General features: G+C 46.1%; 1 protein-coding gene across 3 annotated transcripts in view; it reads right to left on the minus strand.

Annotated features, from left to right (window-relative positions):
* Positions 1 to 21434, minus strand: part of ABR (ABR, RhoGEF and GTPase activating protein) — a 297476-nt gene that overhangs the window by 228596 nt on the left and 47446 nt on the right. The window contains exon 1 of one of the 3 annotated variants that reach the window (XM_027861659.1): positions 10988 to 11108. The exons of 1 other annotated variant lie outside the window; for it this stretch is intronic. Coding sequence is in view for 1 of the 2 variants with exons in the window: in XM_027861658.1 (XP_027717459.1) it covers positions 511 to 571 (61 nt within the window). In the remaining variant the exon portion in view is untranslated. Of the gene's footprint in view, positions 1 to 510; positions 594 to 10987; positions 11109 to 21434 lie in introns of those variants that run through there. One more of the 3 variants, XM_027861658.1, reaches the window with a different exon arrangement.

Below are 21434 nucleotides of genomic sequence, written 5' to 3' on the forward strand. Positions count from 1 at the left end.
CTGTAACCCCAGTTGCTCTCCAAGATAGCACAACAGCCCAGCCTCTCACGTCTATAACTCCCTTTCACAAACACAAACACACACACACACACATACACAACTTCAACCCTCAGGATGAAGGAGATGGAGGAACACAAGCAGGGGAGAGGAGAGGAAGGGGAAAAGGGGCAGCGGCAGCAGCAGCTGGTAGCACAAGGAGCAGATGCCGCCAGGTGCAGCTACTGAGGCCAGGAGGTGCCCCAATCAGAGCCTCCCCCCAATCTTTCGTCCTTCCCTGGGTTGGATTACACAACAGGTAGGGAAGAGGGGGCGGCGGAGCACCCGCTCTCCCACCAGTCCGAGCCCCGTCTCACCTAAGTCCTTGCCTCGGCCGCTCCCGGCCCCTAGTTTCTCCCCCACCCCAGCCTCCTCTTGGGCTGCAGCCTTCCCGCCCGGAGCGCGCTCCCCGCGGGGGGCCGTGGTCGTGGCCTTGACCTCCCTCCCCGCTTCCCACCCGGCGCAAGCACGTACTGCTGTAGAGGGTGTCGATCCAGGAGAGGCGCGGCAGGCCCCGGTGGCTGAGCGGCTCCATGCCCCGCAGCGCTCGCTGGGCTCCGTCAGATCGGAAACCCGACCCTCATTGCACAACAAAGGAGGGAGGAGGGAGGCAGAGCTGGGGGAGGAGGGAGGGACAGCCGCCGAGGAAGCTGAAGTTGCCGCCAGGGGCGGGGGAGAGGCCGGCAAACAGGTAGCAGGGAGGAGCGCGGCGGAGGCAAGCTGGGCGGCCCCGTGGGCCCCGCGCTAGCCCCGAGCGCGCCCGCTGCCGCCCCGAGCTCCAGCGGCGGCTTCCGTGAATAGACGCGCCGCGCCGCGCCGCGCCGCGCACTGCTGCTGGCCTGGGGACGGGCAACTTCCCGGGGGCTGCGCCGCGTTCTGTGGGGGGGACGGCGGCCAGCGGCCAACCGCAGCGAGGCTCGCCCCGCCCCCAACCCGGGGAGGGGGGGGGAGGGCAGGGGGAGGAGGAGGAGGAGCAGGGCCGGGGGGCGATCCTCCGCAGCTGGAGGGCCTGGGGGACGCCTCCAGCAGTCTGCTAACTGCCGAGCTGGGGGGCAAGGAGAGGCATAGGGGCAGGCTGGCTTCCCCCTACAGAGAGAGAGCCCCGGAGCTGCAGCCACAGCGGGGCCTCAATCTCCCCCAACTAACCGGGTGCACCAAAAAAAAAAAAAAAAAAAGTCTTAATTCGGAAACCCTGCAGTGGAGGTGGTGAGTGGAGTGAAATATGGGGCGGGTGAGATCGTCTGTGCGAGAGCGCGTGGAATGTCACAGGATCCCAGATCTGGAGCCGGAAGGGACCGCGGAGGCCGTCCCAACCAACCCCCTCATTTTACAGAAGGGGAAACTGAGGTTCAAGAAAACGAGCTGATTTCTAGGTCTGGAGCTGGAGAAACCTCAGAGGCCGTCTAGCCCAACCCCGTCATTTTACAGAGGAGGAAACTGAGGCCAGGGGAGCTTAAAGGACTTGCACAAGGCTCGGGTAGTGACCATGAGCTCTCTGCATTCCAGCCAGATAGATACCTGCCATCCTAGGATGTCCAAGCGTAGCCTCCAGCGGAATCAGTATCACCTGACGGGCCGTTCCCCGCCTCTATATAGGTTCGTTCTCAGATCTGGGAGGAGGAAGGAACAGGAGGAGGGCTCTGTCTGCATCAGCCCAACACATCGAGACAATGGGGGAAGTCCAGTTTCCTTCCCAAGTACTAAGGAGTCGGGGTGGTTACACAGGGCACTACCCCAGAAGGGTAAGTCTGCAGCAGTTCCAACCCTACCCTTTCTGGGGGCGGAGGACGGAGGCGTCAGCTGCCAATTTGGAGGATATAGAAACAGTTCTAAAAGACCCTCCTGAACCTGAGTAACCCTTGGGTAATTCTTAACCCTCACAGAGACGGGAGAGAGAACTGACCTCCACGCCAGGAAGACCTGAGTTCAAGTCCTGCCTCAGTGTGACCCTGGGTAAGTCCTTTAAACTCTCAATATTCCCCGCCCCGCCCCCCCCAGCTCTTTAAGACAGTAAAATGCTGCAGAGAAATTGCCAGTCTGGAGTGGTGGAGGGAATTTCTTCCCTAACCCAAAGAAATCACAGGTTAAGTTTGAATCTTCACCAAAAAAAAAAAAAGCTTACCATGCCATAGCTTCTCCTTATACCCCAATCATCCAATCAGCAAGCATTTATTATGCACCTACTGTATGCCAGGTACCATGCTAAGCACTCTGGGACACAGGGATAAGACAGTAATAATAGTGGCTAATATTTACAAAGTACTTTAAGATTTGCGAAGTTATCTTCTTTGACCCTCTCAACAACCCTGTAAGGCAGTAAGGCAGATGTCATTTAGCCCATTTTACAGAGAAGGAAACTTGGGCCCCCCAGAGATGAAGTTACTCAGTGAGATACAACCTGGACTAGAATCCAGGTAGCTAGGGTGCATTCAAATCCACCCCCAGATGCTTACTAGCTCTGTGACCCTGGGTAAGTTACTTCACCTCTGTCTGCCTTGGTTTTCTGAACTGTAAAATGGGGTTAATAATAGTCATCTATTTCCCAGGGCATTGTGAAGATTAAGTGAGATAACGGTAAGGTGCCTGGCACATAATAGGCACTGAAAAATGCTAATTCCCTTCCCCTTTCTCCCTTCCAATGTTCTTTCCACTCAATCAGGCTCCTCCTAGATTCCACCTCTCCATCTTTAGTTGAGTGTAACCCCCTAGAAGGCAGGAATCACTTCCTTTTTGCCAGTGGCTCCTGTTGTTATCTCTGACTCTGTGAAAAACCCATAGCACACCAGTACTGTCTGTGGGGTTTTCCTTGGCAAAGATACTGGAGTGGTGTGCCATCGCCTTCTCCAGAGGATTAATGCAAACAAATTAAGTGACTTGCCCAGGTTCACACAGCTAGTAAGTGTCTGAGGAAGAATTTGAACTCAGGTCTTCCTGACTCCAGGCCTAGCACTCTATCCACTGAGCCATCTAACTGCCTCAGGCTTTTATATATGTTGTCCCCACCTTTAGATCTTAAGCTCCTCAAGGCATTTTCATTTTTTTTATCCCTACTGGCTAGGACAGTCCCTGGCACACAACAGGCATTTAATACATCAAATCTGATCCAAATTCTGCATGTCAGATGTTTTATTGCTGTTTGTTGATCTCTGCCCAGCATCTAAGGAGGCCCCCCCCAAGGGCATGGTGCTGCCCCTTTAAGATGCCTTTCTTATTTCTCCAATTTGTCATTTCTTCTCTTTCTTCTCTTCCCCTCCTCCTCCCCAATCCAGGTTCATTTACTCGGTAGAGAGCTAACAGGTCTTTGAAGGAGGCATCCCCAGTACCTAGCAGAACCTGACACATAGCAGGTACTTAATGCTTGCTCATTAAGAGTGGAAAGAGAGGGAAGAAAGGAAGCAATTTGGCAATAAGGAGGGGCAGCATTCTAGGCTAAATCTCGTGTATCAAATAAGATTGATTGTCTTAGAGAGAGAAATACCCTCTGGTATATATTTCTTTTCAAACACACACACAACTATGTGATGGGCAGTCACAGTTTTTTATATAATTCTTCCTATTCTTTGTCTCTTAAAATGTTTGTTGATAATTATTAAGATCACAATTTTTAAAAAAATTTTTTTAAAGAAATGGACCCTCAAATGATGGTAGTGAGGCCTTGTTCTTGGTCTGAAAAGCCCCCTGTCCAGCCAGAATAAGAGGCAGTGGAATGTGAAGCTAAATGGTCCTGGAGTTTCCCTAGTGGCCAAAGGGGCCCGGCCATGCTTTTTGGAGCTGTGAGCTCATAGATCAAATGCAGCTGGAGATGTGGGAAAGCCAAAAGGAACCTTTTTTGTTGTTCTTTTTAACCAGAGGGTGACTCAGAGAGCCCTCCCTGGGCTCCACTCAGCTTTCCTTCCTCCCCTCTCTCCTAAGTCTCCAGGTCTTAGCTGCTTAATTTTCCAGCCCCGCTCCTTTGCCCTCATCCCACCCAGCCCTGGCTTGCAGAGAAGATGAGAAATACCAAGGCAGACAGCAAAAAAATCCCTCCAACAGCACCTGGAGTGTTGGCAGGAAGGGGGGAAGTGCATCTCCTAGGAGCAGCTCCAGAAATAGAGCCACTATGGGAAAGGGACCAAACAATCTCCTGGAGGAGACTGAGTGAGGAAAGGAGGGAGACACCCACGGGAAAGGGGGGAGGAGGAACAGAGGGGGAAGGGAGGGAAACCTCTCTCCTTCATACTTGCCCCCAAAGCAAAGCCCCTGGAAGTCAATGGACACATCTTCTCCATCCCCATCCCCCTGGCCCCCATGAAAAATGCAAACATAGGAGCACTGATTTGGAATAGAAAGGAAGGTCTGGAAATTTATCTAAGCCAACCATCTCATCCGCCAGAGGAAACCAAGGCCCAGAAATGGGAAAGTGAATTCTCTAAGGTTACCCACAGCAAGTAGCAGAGCTAGATTTGAACTCATGTCTTCCAGCCCCAAATCTGAGACAATTTCCTCTACACCACCATGAGCCCAGCCTCTGTCATCTATCATCTATCATCCCTCATAGGAGTATAGATTTAGAACTATAAGGGACTCTGGAAGTCATCTCCCTCACTTTACAGAGGAGGACCCTGAGGTGTACAAGATCACACAAGTAGCAAGTAGCGGAAGCAGGATTTGAACCTGGGTTTTCCACCCCCCAATCCAGTAGTTTCCTCTGCACCACTCATAAGAGTGTCCTGCTTTGCCATTCCTCCAAAGTCACCACCCTAGGGATGAGGCTGAATTCAGAGAACACAAGGCAACCTTTGCCCATGTGTTCTAAGTCCTGAAGTTTCTCCCAAGGGCCACATCCAAGTGCATGGAACAATGAGAGCGGCCACAAATTTATCCATCTCGGAGCCATGCACATTTGCACGCATTATGTCAAACCTAGCTTGTATAGCTCCTTCTCTGGCAGTTTTCAAGATAAAATGTTGCAGTTCCTTTCCTTGGGGCTGACAATTTATTCATTTTCTCAGTCTCTTCCTGTCCACCCCCCTGCCACTGATATAGACCTCCTACTTCAAAACTCTGCCATGGAGAACAGAGGGAAACAAAAAGCCAGGAAAGGGGGCAGTGAACAGTTGGTGGAGACAACTGAACTGATGTCTTTTTGGGGGCCTATGAATGAATAAGCATTTATTCACTCAGCATCAAGAGTAGCTTTTCTCTATGACCCTTCTGCCCGTCTTATCCTATATGAACTGGGATTGCTGATTAAGAACTGGAAGGCACCTTAAAAGTTATCTACTCTATCACTTACAACATCACTAATGTGAAAATATGTTTAACAGGAATGTGTATGTAGAGTCTGTAACAGATTGCACGCCATCTTAGGGAGGGAGGGGGAGAAAAATTTAAAACTCAAAAGCTTATGGAAGTGATTGTTGATAATTCAAAATAAATTAATAAAGTTTAATAAAAATGAAGGACAAACAAAAAAAAAGTTATCTATTCTGCTCTCTCCTTCCCTCACCCCCCAAGTTTACAAAGGAGGAAATGGAGACCCAAAGTTAAATGACTTGCCAAAGCTCACAGAAGTATTAAGAGGCTAGGAGCTGACCAGGAGTCCTTTGACTCCAGACCCATCCTTTCTACTCTACTATGCTGTTGTCTCCTCCTTCTTTTATAAGGTGTGAAATAGAGGAGGCAGCATCCTAGGGTAGGAAGAATGGTTCTGGAGTGAGAGGATCTGAATTTAAATCCAGCTCCACTGCTGAAAACCTGTATGACCTTGGGTCACTAAACCTCTCTGGGTCTCAATCTCCTCATCTGAAAAAAAAAAAATGAAGGAGCCAGCCTAAGATTTTACCTCATGCCCAGCAAATTGGCAAAGATGAAAACAGTCAGTGTTGGAGAGGCTGTGATAAGCTAGGCACACTAGTATATTGTTGGTGGAGCTGTGAATCAGTACAACCCCTCTGAAAAGCAATTTAGAATCATGCAAATAAAGTGCTTGAAATATCCATGCTCAGAGATCCCACTCCTAAACATATACCTCAAGGAAGTCATTAATAAGAAAAAAAGTCCCCATATATGCCAAAATATTTACTTTTGTGATAACAAAGAATTGGAAACAAAACAAATACTCATCAACTTGAAAATGGCTAAACAAACTGTGGTATGTGAATGTAACGGAATATTACTATGTTATAAGAAATGACAGATATGCTGAATGTGGAGAAACCTATAAAAAGATACATGAACTAATAATGTAGAGCAAAACAAGCAGAGTCAAGAAAACAATATACATAATGACTACAACAATGTAAAATGGAAGAAACATACACAAAATCAAAAATTGTTACAAAATTGTTACAAAAAGTTACAAAATTATAAAGAGTAAACATGGCTCCAAAGAAGAAATATGAGAAAACATTTCCACTCCAGCCCAACCCTTTGCAGAGGTGGGAGGTCCCCCAGTGTGTTACATTGCACATATTTTTCAGACCTTTGTGATATACTAATAAGTTTTGCTGACTTTATTTCTTTTTTCATTTTTAATCTTTAAAAACATTATTATTCTAGGAGGGGAAAAGAAAGGGGTAGGGATACGAGGGGAAATTTTGGTGAGAGAAAAGACATCAATGTTGGGTTTTTTTGTTTTTTTCAGTTGTATCCAACTCTTTGTGACTCCATTTGGAGTTTTCTTGGCAAAGATACTGGAGTAGTCTGCCATTTCCTTCTCCAGCTCATTTTACAAATGAGGAAACTGAGGCAAACGGGGTTAAGTGACTTGCCCAGGGTCACATAGCTAGTAAGTGTCTGAAGCTGCATTTGAACTCAGGTCTTTCTGACTCCAAGCCCAGCAGTCTATCCACTATACCACTGAGCTGTTCCTCTCCCCAACCCAAGATATCAATATAATTTATTTATAAAAAAACAAGAAGGAAAAACCCAAGTGGGTTAGATTCAGTGGCCTCTGCGGTCCCTTCCAGACAGATACTGTCCTTCGAGGCTCTCGTCAACCCTAGGGCCCTTTTTTCCTTCAAGGAGATGCCTTCACCCCAGCTTGCTCTGAACTTAAGCTCACAATCCAAGCCTGTGGGCTTTGGCAAAGTGGGTAGGATGATGTAGGCCCTGAAGTAAGCATCTGCCCTAATCTTGTCTATGGGCCCTTTGGTCCCAGAAACCAGAAGAGGGAAGAACCCTGATTCACACAGCTTCCTTCCATAGAGGCATGGAGTTGAAAGGGGATCTCTGGGGCCATGTGGTCCAGCCCCCTCATTTCATGGTGGTTAATAAATGAGATGCTGCAGTGGATAGCGCGCCGGCCCTGGATTCAGGAGGACTTGAGTTCAAATCCGGCCTCAGACACATAACACTACCTGTGTGACCCTGGGCAAGTCACTTAACCCCACTGCCTAACCCAAATAAATAAATAAATAAACGAGGTGCTGCTCATAGTAGTGGTAGGATATGAGAGGAAATGTGGTAGAATATATAAAGGGCTACATTGGAAGTCAGAGGACCTGGGTTTGAATCTTGCCCCAACACTATCTCTGTGACCTGAGACAAGTCACTTCTCCCCTCTCTGAGTCCGAGTTTTCTCATCTGTAAAATGAGGGGTTTTGGCTTGCCCCCTTCCAGCTCCAAGTCTGTGATCCTACTGTCATGCCCCTTGGCACCCACAGAGCTTGGGTCAGATATGATCTTCTGCCCCCGGAGGAGGAGACGTTAAAGACGCCCTCTCACCCACAGACCCAAGGAACACGAACTGGATCCAACCTCAACTCCAATATGTCAGAGCTGCAATGAAGCATTCACAGAGAGGCTGCCCTGATTTCTGCTCTGTGCACTCCCCTGTCCTCACATCCCTGCGTCAATTTAATGCAATTCAGCAAACACTGGTCAAGAAACTGTGCAACCCAAGGCCTAATGGCTAGGGCTCAGCGTGGCCCATACCCTCCGTCTGGCTGGGTGCCAACTGCCTTTGCAACCTTTCTTCTTTTTAATTAAATTTTGTTTTATTTTCAGATCAGCTTTCTCTTCCCTCCCATATGTATGGCATACATACATGTGTATATAAAAACACACACACACATTTATGAAACCTGCTATCCACCTCGAGACAGAGAGGTAATAGACTCAGAGGGCAGATATCTAGCTATCTCGCTCTCCTTCTATATATCTGTATATCTAGATCTAGACAGATAGATAGATAGATAGATATAGATATAGGTATCTGCCTTTGAGAGCTTTTTTGTGACCTTTGAGAGTTCCACACATACATACATATATACATATCTATGAAGAAGCGAGGAGAGAGACATGGAGAAGGGGGGAAGAAAGGGAGGGAGAGGGAGAGAGAGATGGAGGAAGAGACAGACAGACAGAGTCAGAGTCCTTTGAAACTGTGGTTACTCATTGTGTTGACCAGAGCTTCTAAGTCTTTCAAAGTTGCTGGTCTTAACAATACTGCTGTTAATAGAGATGTTGTCCTCCCGGTTCACCCTTTCGTTTTCCATGGACTCTGGTGGTCACTCAACCATCTCTACTGGGGAGACACCCTCCACTTACTTTATCCCAAGCCACCACCTCTCCCTAAAGCTGAGCTTCACTTTCGATTTAAGACGCAATGTGTGTATTCATTCATTCCCCCAGCCTGGCTGCTCTTGATCAGCCTCACCCAGAGGCTAGAAAGCCTGATCTGGTACATTTGGGTTCAAGGGTAAAGTACTTACTTCCCCTTCTGCATCCAAACTATCCACCTGGAATTGTTCCCTGGAGGACAATGTCAGGTACTGTTCCTTTCATGTGTGACAGTTTGGTTTCTAAATGTCAAGGGCAGAATCTCCCATCAGAAGTCAGTGTGATTACCAAAGAGTCAAGGGGAGGGGTGGGATGGGATGGGGTGGCCAGTGGCTAGAATGTCACTAGTAGAGTTTTTTTTTTTAACCTATTCTCTTCATCATAGATTTGGAACCAGAAGGGAAACAAAGGTAGAGTCCAATTCCCCTTCATTATACATAGGAGGAGACTGAGTCTCAGAGAGGTTAAGTGACATTAGGATCACCTCTATGGGTCTCAGTCTTCTCATCTGTAAATGTAAATAAATAAATAAATAAATAAATAAATGTAAATAAATTAAAAAATAAATGTAAATTTATTCTAAATGGCCTTTAAGGTCCTTTCCCATCTCTAATTCTATGATCCTATAAATCACTTTACCTCTCCGGTCCTCAGTTTCCTCATGTGTAAAATAAGGCAGTTGAACTACCATCTCTAGGACCTGGCATATAATAATAGGTGCTTAATAAGTATTTGTTGAATAATTGAATGCTTTATGGATGAGGAAAGTCAGGCCCAAAGAATTTAAGTGACTTGCCCAAGGTCATACAGGTAATACACAAATCCTCCGATGCCAGAGCTAGTGCTCTTTTCACTGGGTAACACTGCCTCCTGCCTTAGTTCTGGACAACTAAATTCTGACCTGCTTGTTTTTTCCAGCTCTGGACCTATAATTCCATAAATTATTTCACCTCCCTGGGCCTCAGTTTCCTTCTCTGTAAAATGAGAGGGTTGGCTTAGACGGCCTCAGAGGTCCCTCCCAGCTTTCTGGTGGTGATGCTATGAGTTCCTTAATCTCTGTAGAATGGGTGGGGGCTAGATTGCTTCTGAGGTGCTCCTGCAGCTCTCAGGCTAGGATGTGTGAAGTCAGAAGGAGCCATGCTTCCCTTCACAGACCTGTAATTAACTCCCTGTCAGCTTCACAATTCTGCTGCAGAGAGAGAGAGAAGCCTCAGAGCTGGGGAGGCCACCCAACTTCCTACTGTCACTGGGCGGTACTGCTGGGATTCCAGCAGACACAGCAACAGCCTCTGGATTGGCCCTTTGCTAAATCGGCCACAAATAGGAAAGGAGCTTTATGGGGGAATGCACACGGAGTGAAGGGTCGGGACAGGACATCAGGTCCCATCAGGGCACAGATGATTCAGCAGGAATTGCGAATCAGGGGGCCCAGAGGAAGCAGAGGACATTTCCACCACTCCTGGGCCCATCCCGCAGCTGGAGGGGAATCAATCACAGTGGTCTGGTGAGGTGGGCTGCTCCGCCCTTCCCCTCTCTTTTGGCTCCATTTACACATCACCCCATCGCCACCCCCAAACTCTACCCCAAACCTGGCATAAAGAATGGGCTTTGGTTTTCTTCATTTGCCCCTTTCCTTCCCTCCTTCCCTCCCTCCCTCCTCCTTTCCTCTTTGCTATTCCTTCGGAGATTGAGGCAGCAAAGATAAATACAAACCATTCCCCAATTATTCACTTCCCAGAACAACGTTGTGAGTCAGCCTGAATCATCAGAAGGCACTGTAGCATAATAAGGATGTAAAGTGGCACTGCAGTTAGCCCCTAGTCACTGTCATCCAGGACAGACAAGACACTCCTAACCCAGGACCTGGTAGTCCAGCCAACCACTGGCTCTCCTTTCCCCATGCTACCCTCCCAAAAGGCTGGGTTGAAGAACACCATTCTCTTTCCATAGGGAATTGTGGAGGACATGGTAAGTGGGTTAGAAGGCCTGGCTTGGCTATGGGTTAACAACTGTATCTCTAATATGGTCTCTTGCCTTCTAATACTATCACTGCCACTCACCTCTCCGAACCTCAGTTTCCTCTTTTGTAAAACAAGGGAGTTGGACCAGATAGCTATATCCATGATGCTATGACCTAAGTCATGCCTCTGTTTCTTATTAGCTGTGTGACCTTGGACAAGTCACTTCTCTCTCACCCTCAGTTTCCTTCTCTTCAAAGCAAAGATGTTGGACCAGATGTCCTCTAAGATCCCTTCAGCTCTAAATATGAGATCTTAAAGTCCTTAATAGATTCATTCAGAACAGTCAAAGTTTAAACAACCACAATGGGCTATTTGCAAACATGTCTAGAACTCTGTCAGAGCTGACCGCACTGCACTACCCTATGATCCCCTCCTTGTTTACTTACCAGAAAGTCCCCATCCTGCTTCGGGAAGAAGAGAGGGTACGACTGGCCAAAAAGGGGCTCCACAGAACCAGGAAAAAGTTCAATGGCTCCAACTTTCTTACTGGCTCTAAGCAGAGCAGGTGAATGAGCAGCCAGCTGGGCGGGGAAGGCAGGCAATCATCTGCAGTGAGCAGCGTTCAGTTGTGATCCAAGCACGTGCCTGGCCCCTTCCCGTGGGGCTGGCCCTGCCCTCGGCTTCCTTCAGCCAGCGTCCTGCCGAGTGACATCCCAGCTCAGAGCTCTCCGAGCTGTGACGCCACCAGCCTAGGCTGGCACTGGCCCCGATGGGCCTCAACAGAAGGGATGGCAGTGGGGGTTGAGGCTTCGGCTCTGGGCGGCCTGGCATCACAGAAGAGGGCAGCGAGGGCAGAAAAGCGGCAGTGAGGAAGCCAGTGGGGTTTCTCCCTCAGATGCTTCCTTTTTCCCTTTCTTATTTAAGTTGGCCAGAGAGTGGCAGTATCTCTTTAAGGACCAGACCTCCAAAGCAAGTTCCAGCCGCAGTCCTCCATCCCTGGGCCCCTGATGCAGTATGTAGGAGCTCCCAGGTACCACCTGGTGGTCAAGCTGTAGAAGTGCGACCAAGAATACCTGCATTCATCACCCACAACCCCCCAGCTTCAACTAACAGAGCCCCCACCTACCCACCCGCCCTGTGCCTGAGCAAGCACCCAGCGGCTAACTGAGTGTTGGCTGGACCCTCCGGCACGTTGCTTGTTGGCAAACAAGGTTGAGGGTTCCAGGCATAAGGAGTGATGCCTGAAGAAGGCATCTCTCCAATGGGAGAGGCAGAACGATAGCCAATAGAAAGAATGCTAGGCTGAGAAAGGACACTCAACCCCCTAGTCCCTTCTCAGCCAATCAATCAACAAGTACTTCCTAAGGGAATCTTGTTTGTACATAGCTGTCAGAATGGGGTCTCCTTCCTTAGACAGGGAGCAACTTGAGGGCAGGACCAATCTTTAAGCTTTGTTTGTATTCCCAGAACTTAGCATGATGTCTGGCACATAGTAGGTGCTTAGTAAATGTTGGCTGACTGTCAGGCACTGGGAATAATACAAAGACAAAAATAAAACAGTCCCTGCCCTCAAGAAGCTCATTTTCTATCTGATTTCTATCTGATGGATTCAGTCAGAGGACCTGACTGTTCAAATCCTCGGCTCTGAACAAGTCACTAACCATCTCTGGGCCTTAGTTTCCTCCATTGTAAAATGAGAGGGTTGGTCTACGTAGATAGACTGTCTGACGTCCCTTCCAGCTCTAGAGTTCGGATGTATGACCTGGGGTAAGTCACTTAAATTCCCTCAGTCTCAGTTTCCTCTTCTGTTAAATGAAGAGATTGGACCAGATGGCCTCTTATATCCCTTGCATCTCAAAACAATGAACCTATAACAGAGAAGGAGCCCACCAACTCTAGGGGTTGGAAGGAAATCCAGAGGAATACCAGGAAGAAGTGAGAGTAACGATGGAGAATCTACCAATCTGTGGGACAACTGACTACCACTCCAAGCTTCAGTTACAGGAAGAACAAGTGGCAGTTTTCATTTTTAAAAATGAACGGGAAAAAACAGGAGACCTAAAGTGCTGGAATTGTGTGTGTGTGTGTGTGTGTGTGTGTGTGTAACACCACTATTTAAACCTCGGGGAAATGAAGCAGTAGCACCTTGGTGACCATATTTCTATTTATTAACACCTACCAAACCACACACACATATCAGGCTGCAGGCTACCCTTTTACTATCTTCATTTCTCTTTCTTTTTCCATTCAAGGAAAATCCTTGATGTTCATTTGAGATTTCACCTGGATAAAAGCATACAGGGAAGACAGCTTGGTCTACCCTGGGCCTGGATTCCACTAGGGATAAGTTAAGGATGAGTCTGACCAGAGTCACCAGAGCTAATTATTACCCGTAACTCAGATATGTCAAACATGCTGCTTGGAACCCCTTATTAAAATATAATTGGGAAATGTTTAGCAAAACAAAAAGGCAATACAATATGGATAATGTGAATTTATGGTTTCCTGAGTCAGTCTGTGCCCTGAGTGTGACACTGTTGGGCACTTTATCTCCTGCTAAGCTTCCCTGACCTCATCTATAAAATGAGGGGCTTGGACCAGATGGTTTGTGGGGTCTAGGATCCCAGGGCCTCAGTTTCTTAGCCTCTAAGGTTTCTTCAGCTTTAAATCTTTAATCCTCTGAGCAGAAATAGCTCAAAGTCTTGACATAATGGATGGTTAGCCTCAATACTAGCCATATTCTAAAGGGACTTCATTGCTCATAAGAAGCAAGGAGACTGAACTTGATTGTTACTGAATCAGCAGATAAAGGTGTCTTTCAGAGCTGTCCTGGGCCCTCTTCTCCCCTCTATCTACACTTTGCCCCTTCCTAAACTCGTCAACTCTCATGGGTGCAAGTATTTCAAATCCCACCTCAGACACTTACTAGCCATGTGACAAATCACTTAACTGAAAAAAGCCGCAGAGCAGACGGTTTGGGGATGATAAATACCTCTAAGACAGAGGTTTTCATTTTTCTTGGTTTTATTGGTATGCTTTGTTTTTATATCACTTTTATTTCTGAATACATCTCTCCCACCTCTCCTATCCACAAGTCATCATCCCTTTTAACAAAGAAAAGAAGCAATTCAGCAAAACTCAGGCTGACAGTGTCTGTAGTGCTCCCAACCCAGAGTCCTCCACCTCTGCAAACAAGGGAGAAAAGTGAGTCTTCTCAGCTCTTCTCCAGGGCCCAACTTGGCATTAGAATTAATCACTTTCACATGGGATTGTTTTTGTTTTTTCATTTACATTGCTGGAGTCATTTCCTCTTGGTTCTGCGTACTTCACTCTGTATCAGTTATACATCTTCCCATACTTCTCCAAATGGTAATATTCCATTATATCGTGTCAGGTACCTCAATTTATTTAGTTATTCCATAGTGGTCATCTACTAGTGATTTCCGCTTCTTTGTCTTTACAAAAAGTGCTGCTATGAATATTTTGAAGTACATGATACCTTTCTTCCAGTGAAATAGTGATTTTCAACCTTTGTGGTAGAAACCCTTGTGGAGCTATGGAGTTAATATGCAAATAGAAATGTATACAAAAGCAAGCCCACTATTTTCCAAATGGCTGTAGATCCTGCAGTGATGAATTAAACATAAGCCTGAGTTCAAGTCCTTGTTGGTCCATTTTCTCTGACCCAAATGCCTGAAATGCACTCCCACCTCCTCCTCTCCACCTCCTGGCTTCCTTTAAGCCCAAGTTAAAACTCCACCTTCTACAAGAAGCCTTTTTTATTAAGCCCCTTAATTCTAGTGCCTAGTCTCTGCTGATTATTTCTAATTTGTCCTGCCTATAGCTTGTTTGTATGTAGACCAAAATAACTGTGCTTGATTCACTATGGACCCCCCGACACTAACTCTAAGGATCCCCTAGCCTGCAGGTTGGAAACCACTGCCCTGGGGACTTTTCAATCACATCTCTACAAGTCTAGTCAGACTACCTTAATACATAGCCCCATCTCCTCTCTGAGCAGGTGACTGAATAAATGACAATTTGGGATGCTATCTTGGCAAGGTGTCAACTCATGAGGAGTCTGGGTATCATCTATTCTCAGCCTTGGTCTTAGTTCATAGGATCTGAACATAATTTGATTTTTTTAAAAAGTTCAATATTTTTATTAAAGATTTGGACAAAGACATGCTAGTCAAAATTTCTGGATGGCAGAAAGTTGAAAGGGATTGCTAAAACATTGGAAGAGAAAATCAGGAGCCAAAAATATCTCAACAACTTAGAGCAATGGGCTAACTCTAATAAAGTGAAATGTTTATAGAGATAAATATAAATTCTACACTTAGGTTTAAAATATCAGCTACGAAAATATAAGATGGGAGGGATGTAAACAGCCAATAATTCACATAAAAAAGACCTGTGGGCTTTGAGCACTGCAAGCCCAATAGAAATCAACAGTGTAACCCATAAGCCCAAAAGCTAGTTAGGGCAAGAATTTACTTTAAGTTGTATTAACAGAACTGTGATATTGGTACAGCAGAAAGAACACTGGATCTAGAAACAGGGAGCTTGGGTTCAAATCCCCACTCTGATGCTTATTACCTAAGTGACTACCTGCCATTTTACTTCCTTAGGCCTCAGTTTCCTCATCTGTAAAATGAGGGGGGCTGGAGTAAATGACCTTAGATCAATGATCCCATAATCCTACGAATGAGGGAAGTTCTAGCCCCACCATACTCTGCTCTGGGCAGGCCACATCTGGAATACTGTGGAATACTGTGCCCAGTTTTCTTCTAAAAGCTTTACTGATATCTTTGTGTGTTAGCTATCCCTCCAAGCTACGTAACGGTTACGCCTATCATGAGTCTTTCTATTGTCCTTTGGGTCCAAATAATAACTTGTGAGATCAAGATGTTCCCTGACTCACAATCATAGAGCATTGCCAGAATAATAATGGTGTTAGAAAGATGGGTTTTGCATCAGGGAGGCGCTTGGGAGTGCTGCAAATCATTGGGTGATTTCCTAAATGCAATGCAGCCTATTCCCTTCCTCCTGTTTTATTCTGGGCCCAGCTCATTAACCATTCATCTGAAGGCTTGAAAACACAATCCTTTTATTTCTCCCTAATGGATTTTCTGTCCCACTCAACACATCAGCTGCTCCAAACCTTCTCTTCTTGCCGCAGCCCCTCACCAGAGCCCTCCTCCCACTCTCTCAGCTGAGAACCTCGCCATATACTCTGCTGAGAAAATCAAGGCCATTTATCCCGAGCTCCCTTGTCTCCATTCTCATCTCACAGTCCCCTGATGCCATCTCCCACTATCTCCTGCTTCACTCCAGACTCTGATGAGGAGGTGGCCCTTCACAACAAAGTACCCTGAATCCCATCCTCCCTTCTCTTCAGCAGGTCGTCCCCGCCATCACCTCCCCCACCTCCCCCACCCCCAATCTTTAATCTCTAACTACTGATTCCTTCCATTGCTGCTGACAAATATGCTCAAGTCTCTCATCCTTAAAGACTCTCACAAGATCCTACCATCCTGGACTGCCTTAGCCCTAGAATTAATTCTCTTCCCTCTCAGCCAAATTCCTTGAAAAGGCTGTCTACACTCACTGCCTCCAGTCCTCCTCTCATTGGCTTATAAACCCTCTACAGTCTGGATTCTGACCTTATCACTCAACTGAACCCACCCTCTCAGTTACTGGTGCTCTCTTCATTGCCAGACCTAATGGCCTTTTCTCAATCCTCATTTGACATTTCTGACCCTCTCTCCTCCTGGACACTCTCTTCTCTGTGAGTTTTCATGACACTGTCCTTTTGGCTCTCCTCTACTCTGGCTGACCATTCCTTAGTCTACACTGCTGGATCTCCAGTCATGCCATACTCTCTAACAGTGGATGGACACCATGGCTCTGTCCTGGGGCCTCTTTCTTCTTCACTCTGTACAATCTCACTTGGTGACATCATTAGCTCTCATGAGTCCAGTTAGCATCTCTGTACAGACGACTCCCAGATCTAGATATACAGCCTAAGTCTGTCTATCTGTCTCTATCATTCTGTCTCTCCCTCTGTCTCTGACACTCACTGTCTCTTCCTCTGTCTCTGTCTCTTCCCCTGTCTCTGTCTGTTTGTCTCTGTCACTCTCTCTCGTTCCAGTTCCATATAACCATCTGTCTTCTGGTCATTTAAACGAGGTATCTTGTAGGCATCTCAAACTTAGCTGGTCCAACACGAAACTCGTTATCCACCCCCTCCCCAAACTTACCCTTCTTTGGATGTCACTATTTCAGCCCAGGGCACCACAATCCTTCCATCATCCATGCTCACCACCTTGGTGTCTTCTCTACTCTTCACTGTCATTCAGCTACCGCATCTCATCGTTTCCATCTCCGTCTTTCTGTGTCCACAAAGACAGCCTCCATCCCAGTTCAGGCCCTTCTCAGCTCTGACCTGGACAATTGAAAGAGCTTCCAGATTCCTCTCAAGTGCTCGTATCTATCCTTCACATCGTTGCCAAAGTGATTTTCCTGAAGTGTAGATCAGGCCACTCACTCCCTTACTCAATAAACTTTAGGGACTCCTTATTTAGGATCAAATATAAACTCCTCTGTTTGACATTTAGAGTTCTTTTTAGCCGAGCCCTATCCTGCCTTACCAGGCTTATCACATGACACCACTCCACACATTCTACAGTTTATTCATTCTGGCCTTCCTGGAGGCCATCCTAGAGGTACTAAGTGGTACAGTGAGCTGAGCCCTGGGCCTGGAGTCCAGAAGACTTGAGTTCAAATCTAACCTCAGACCTTCTAGTTGTGTGACCCTGGGAAAGTCATTTAGCCTCTGTTTGCCTCAGTTTCCTCAACTGTAAAATGGGAATAATAGCACCTACCTCCCAGGTTTGTTGTGAGCATAAAACGAGGTAATATTTGTAAAGTACTTGGCACAGTGTCTGGCATATAGTAGGTGTTAATAAATGCCTGTTTCCTTCTTTCACTCCTTCTTTCCTACCTTCTTCGCACACAACACACTCTACAGTACCTTGGCACTGGCTGACTACCATGTGTGAAATGCTCTCCTTCCTAATTTCTACCTTTTGGAATCTCTGATTTTCTTTAAGACTCAGCTCAAGCACCACCATTCTGCATGGCCCTTCTGGGCTCCTATAGGTGCTGGCACCTTCCCTTCCCCCCCAAGGTTATTTGGTATCTGCACCATAAGTGTTCTGTATGTAGCTGTCTGTGTGCATGTCATCTGCCCCATTAGGGCAGGGATGGTTTTATTCCTAACACTGAGCACAGTGCTTGGCACATAGCAGGTCCACAGCAAATGTCTGCTGACTGACCATAGGCCATCTATCTGATCCTGGAATTTTAATGAATAAGGAAAGGGAAGCTCAGAGGTCACAAAGAGGATGTGGAGGTCCTGGATCTTCTGACTCCAATTCCAGCCCTCTTTGTATCACATCATGCTTCCTCCCTCCTATTCTGTGGCTGGATGCAGTCACCATGACATCACTAACCAAGAGGGGCCTCTGGAGAAGCTCACTGTTCACAAGGAATTCCTCTTTCTCTCTGTCACCTGCCTTTGGTGAGGATCTACTTCCCTGGGCTCCTAGATCTCCAGCCCAAAAGTGCTTCAGAGGCCCTGCCGGCCAAACCCACATTAGAGGAGGGGCAAAGGCACAGAGAGGCTGTGACTTATCCAAGGCCACACAAGTCTTGTTGGTCAGTTGTTTTTCAGTTCTTAACCCTTCTTTTGTGTCACAGACACAAGGCTTCTGTGGAGAAGCCTCTGGACCCTTTCCCAGAATCATGTATTTAATGCATAAGATACATAGCATTACAAATAAAACCAATTAATTATATTAAAATAAAGTTATCAAAAAAGACGGCTAGGTATGGCAGTGGATAGAGTGCTGGGCCTGGAGTCAGGGAGACCCATCTTCATGAGTTCGAATCTGGCCTCAGACACTTACTAGCTGTGTGACCCTGGGCAAGTTACTTAACCCCTTTTGACTCAGCTTCCCTCATCTGTAAAATAAGCTGGAGAAGGAAATGGCAAACCACTCCAGTATTTTTGCCAAGAAAATCCCAAATGGGGTCACAGAGAGTAGGACACAACTGAATAACAACCGTTATCAAAATGTTCTTTTTTTAAAATACAAGTTCAGGGACCTCAGGTTAAGGCTCTGATCTGGAAGGATGGGTAAAATGAGGAGAACATGTGGGCACAGGCGATAAGACTGATACAAATCGATTAGCTGAGCTCTTTCCTCTGCCATGCTTTAATCAGGACTCAGGGCTTAGCCATAGAGCTCCAGGGGAAGGGGGAGGGAAAAAGATGCAGCTCTCATCCCTCTCTCCTCTATATCAAAGCCCTGGGTTTTGAACTTCTCTAAAGGCGACATTTTTCCCCCCAGGGAGAACTCATTCTTCCTCCCCAGCAGCTTTTGGGAAGCTTGCTTATCTAAACAGGCTCATCCCCTCCAGAATGTTCTACTTCCTCACTCTTTCAAGGCTCCATTTAGGTATCATCTCTTGTGGCAGTGGGTTCCAAACTGATTTTTATAAATCAGTCCTATCACTGAAATACAAATACAAATATGTATTTACTTATTTGTAAATTATATATGCATGCATTACTATGCCAATAATTCTGTACGTTACGCTCTTTACACAAAAATAAAAAGGAAAAAAGAATGAGGTGAAAATGAGCTAATAATTGATCCTAAAAATTAACAGGGAGGTCTGAGAGTTCACTGAGTAGCAAGAACAATATGGTCCTGTGCTTTAGAAAATCACTTTGACAGCTGTGTGAAGGCTGGATTGGAGTGGGAGGACTCTTGAGGCAGGGAGACCAATTAGGAAGCTATCACAATAACACAGGTGAGAAGTGATGAGAGCATGAAATTGAGTGGGGTCCCTTGTGTGAGTGGAGAAAAGGGGGCAGATGGCAGACAGGTGAATATAGAAAAGTCAAGATCTGGCAGCTGTCTGGATGGTACTTAGGTTCCAGGCTTGGGTGGCTGGAAGGATGGTGGTGTCCTTGACAGAAAGAGGGAAATTCAGAAGAAACATCAGACTAGAAGGAAAGGTAATGTAACAAGAGCTGAGATGCAGATCATGACCTCCTAACCATGGCAGATTCACTGAGTCCCACACGAAATGAAAAGGTGGGAGTGGGGCTCTTGCTTAGCAGTCACTGCCCCCAAATGCAGAACCTGACAACCATGACATGATCTGGAGGTAGCTATGATCCAGTGAGAGGGGGAAAATTTCAGAATGGCACCCAATACTGTTGAATGCTCAGGTAATGACTGGGTTCTAAGTACCTGAGGGACCACATCAGGCTCAGAAGGGAAGCTGTGAGCCATCACAGAGGAGAGACCAGGGCAGTGGAGTTGGAGAGTGCTAAGGGGACGGAGGTAGGTGTGGCTATAAAGAAGACCAACCCCTCAACTGACTACATCAGGGAGAGTGGGATTTGCCACGTTTCACTACCCTCTGACCAGTTGATCACACATCCCTTGGGGTCAGGCCATGGCCCCCACTTTGCAGACCACTGTGATCTACTCCTGTTCTCCCCTGGAGCATGAGGCTTGGACTCAGTTTCCTACCTACTCTGAAATTAGGATGGAAATCAGTAAAATATTCTTTAAAACATGTTACTGACTTTTTTGTGGTAGAATAAGACAGGAAACAAAATAAATACCTCTCATGTGGAGAATGGCTAAGGAGACTGTGGTACAAGGATGTAATGGGCTATTACTTCACCAAAAGAAACAACAAATACCATGAATTCAGAGATGAAGTAAAGACATATATGACTGATATAGAGTAAAGTACACAAAACCAAGAAAATAATATGAACAATCACAATAATATAAACAGAAAAACAAAACAAAACAAAAATTAAACAGAGTGCTGCAAAATTATAATAACCAACCTTGGCCCCAGAAAAGAAAAGATGACAAAATGTACCCTCCTCCCTTCTTTGCAAAAGCAGGTGACTAGGGATGAAGACTAGTGCATATACGTTCAGACATGGTTGATGTATTAGTTGGTTTTGTTTTTTTGTCTTTCTTTTTTAAATCTTTGCTACAAAAGATGTTTCCCTGGGGAGAAGAGGGCTTACTGGGAAATGAAGGTGTTAAAAAAATGAAAAGTAATAATAAAAATAAAATTTGAATTTTTAAAAATGGAATTGGGTTATTAAAACTAACTCTAGTCTTCTCAGTCCTCACAAACCCAAGCAGCAGCATGCCTGGGTCTAAGGTCAAGGTTCTGAATGAGTTTGGGGGACAGTGTAGGGGTCACTGTTCTTTCCATTTGCATTGCTGTGGTCATCGTGTACATTGTACTTGCTTACTTCATTCTGCATCAGTTCTTCTACATCTTCCAACCTTCTCTGACTTCTTCATATTCACTGTTTTTTATGACATTTATATTGTCACATTCATGTACTGCACAGTCTGTTTCATCATTGTCTGCTGGACATCGACTTTATTTCCAATTCTTTTCTACTAACAGAGTCAGCATTCTATATTAAAGAATACTTTCCAAGTATTCATCCCTATTTCAGAGCAAGTAGGAGACCCAGTCCAAGTTTCATTTTCCTTTCTTTCTTTTTTTTTTTTTTTTGGCTAAGCAATGGGGTTAAGTGACTTGTCCAGGGTCACACAGCTAGTAAGTGTAAAGTGTCTGAGACCAGCAAGCTTCATTTTCCAAAGGACAATCTGACTAGAGAGGACTCATGCTCAGAGTACAAAGGTATATGTAAAACAGCATTCTAGGTTGTCTCTGATTCCTAGTTCTACCCACAACTTCCTGGGTCAGGGTCAGGGCCACATTTGCCAATCCCAGGTCTGTCTCCAATTTCCATCCTTATTAGCTCTT

This window comes from Vombatus ursinus, unplaced genomic scaffold, assembly GCF_900497805.2.
Source record: "Vombatus ursinus unplaced genomic scaffold, bare-nosed wombat genome assembly UNPS02014768.1, whole genome shotgun sequence".
Taxonomy (NCBI): Eukaryota; Metazoa; Chordata; class Mammalia; order Diprotodontia; family Vombatidae; genus Vombatus; species Vombatus ursinus.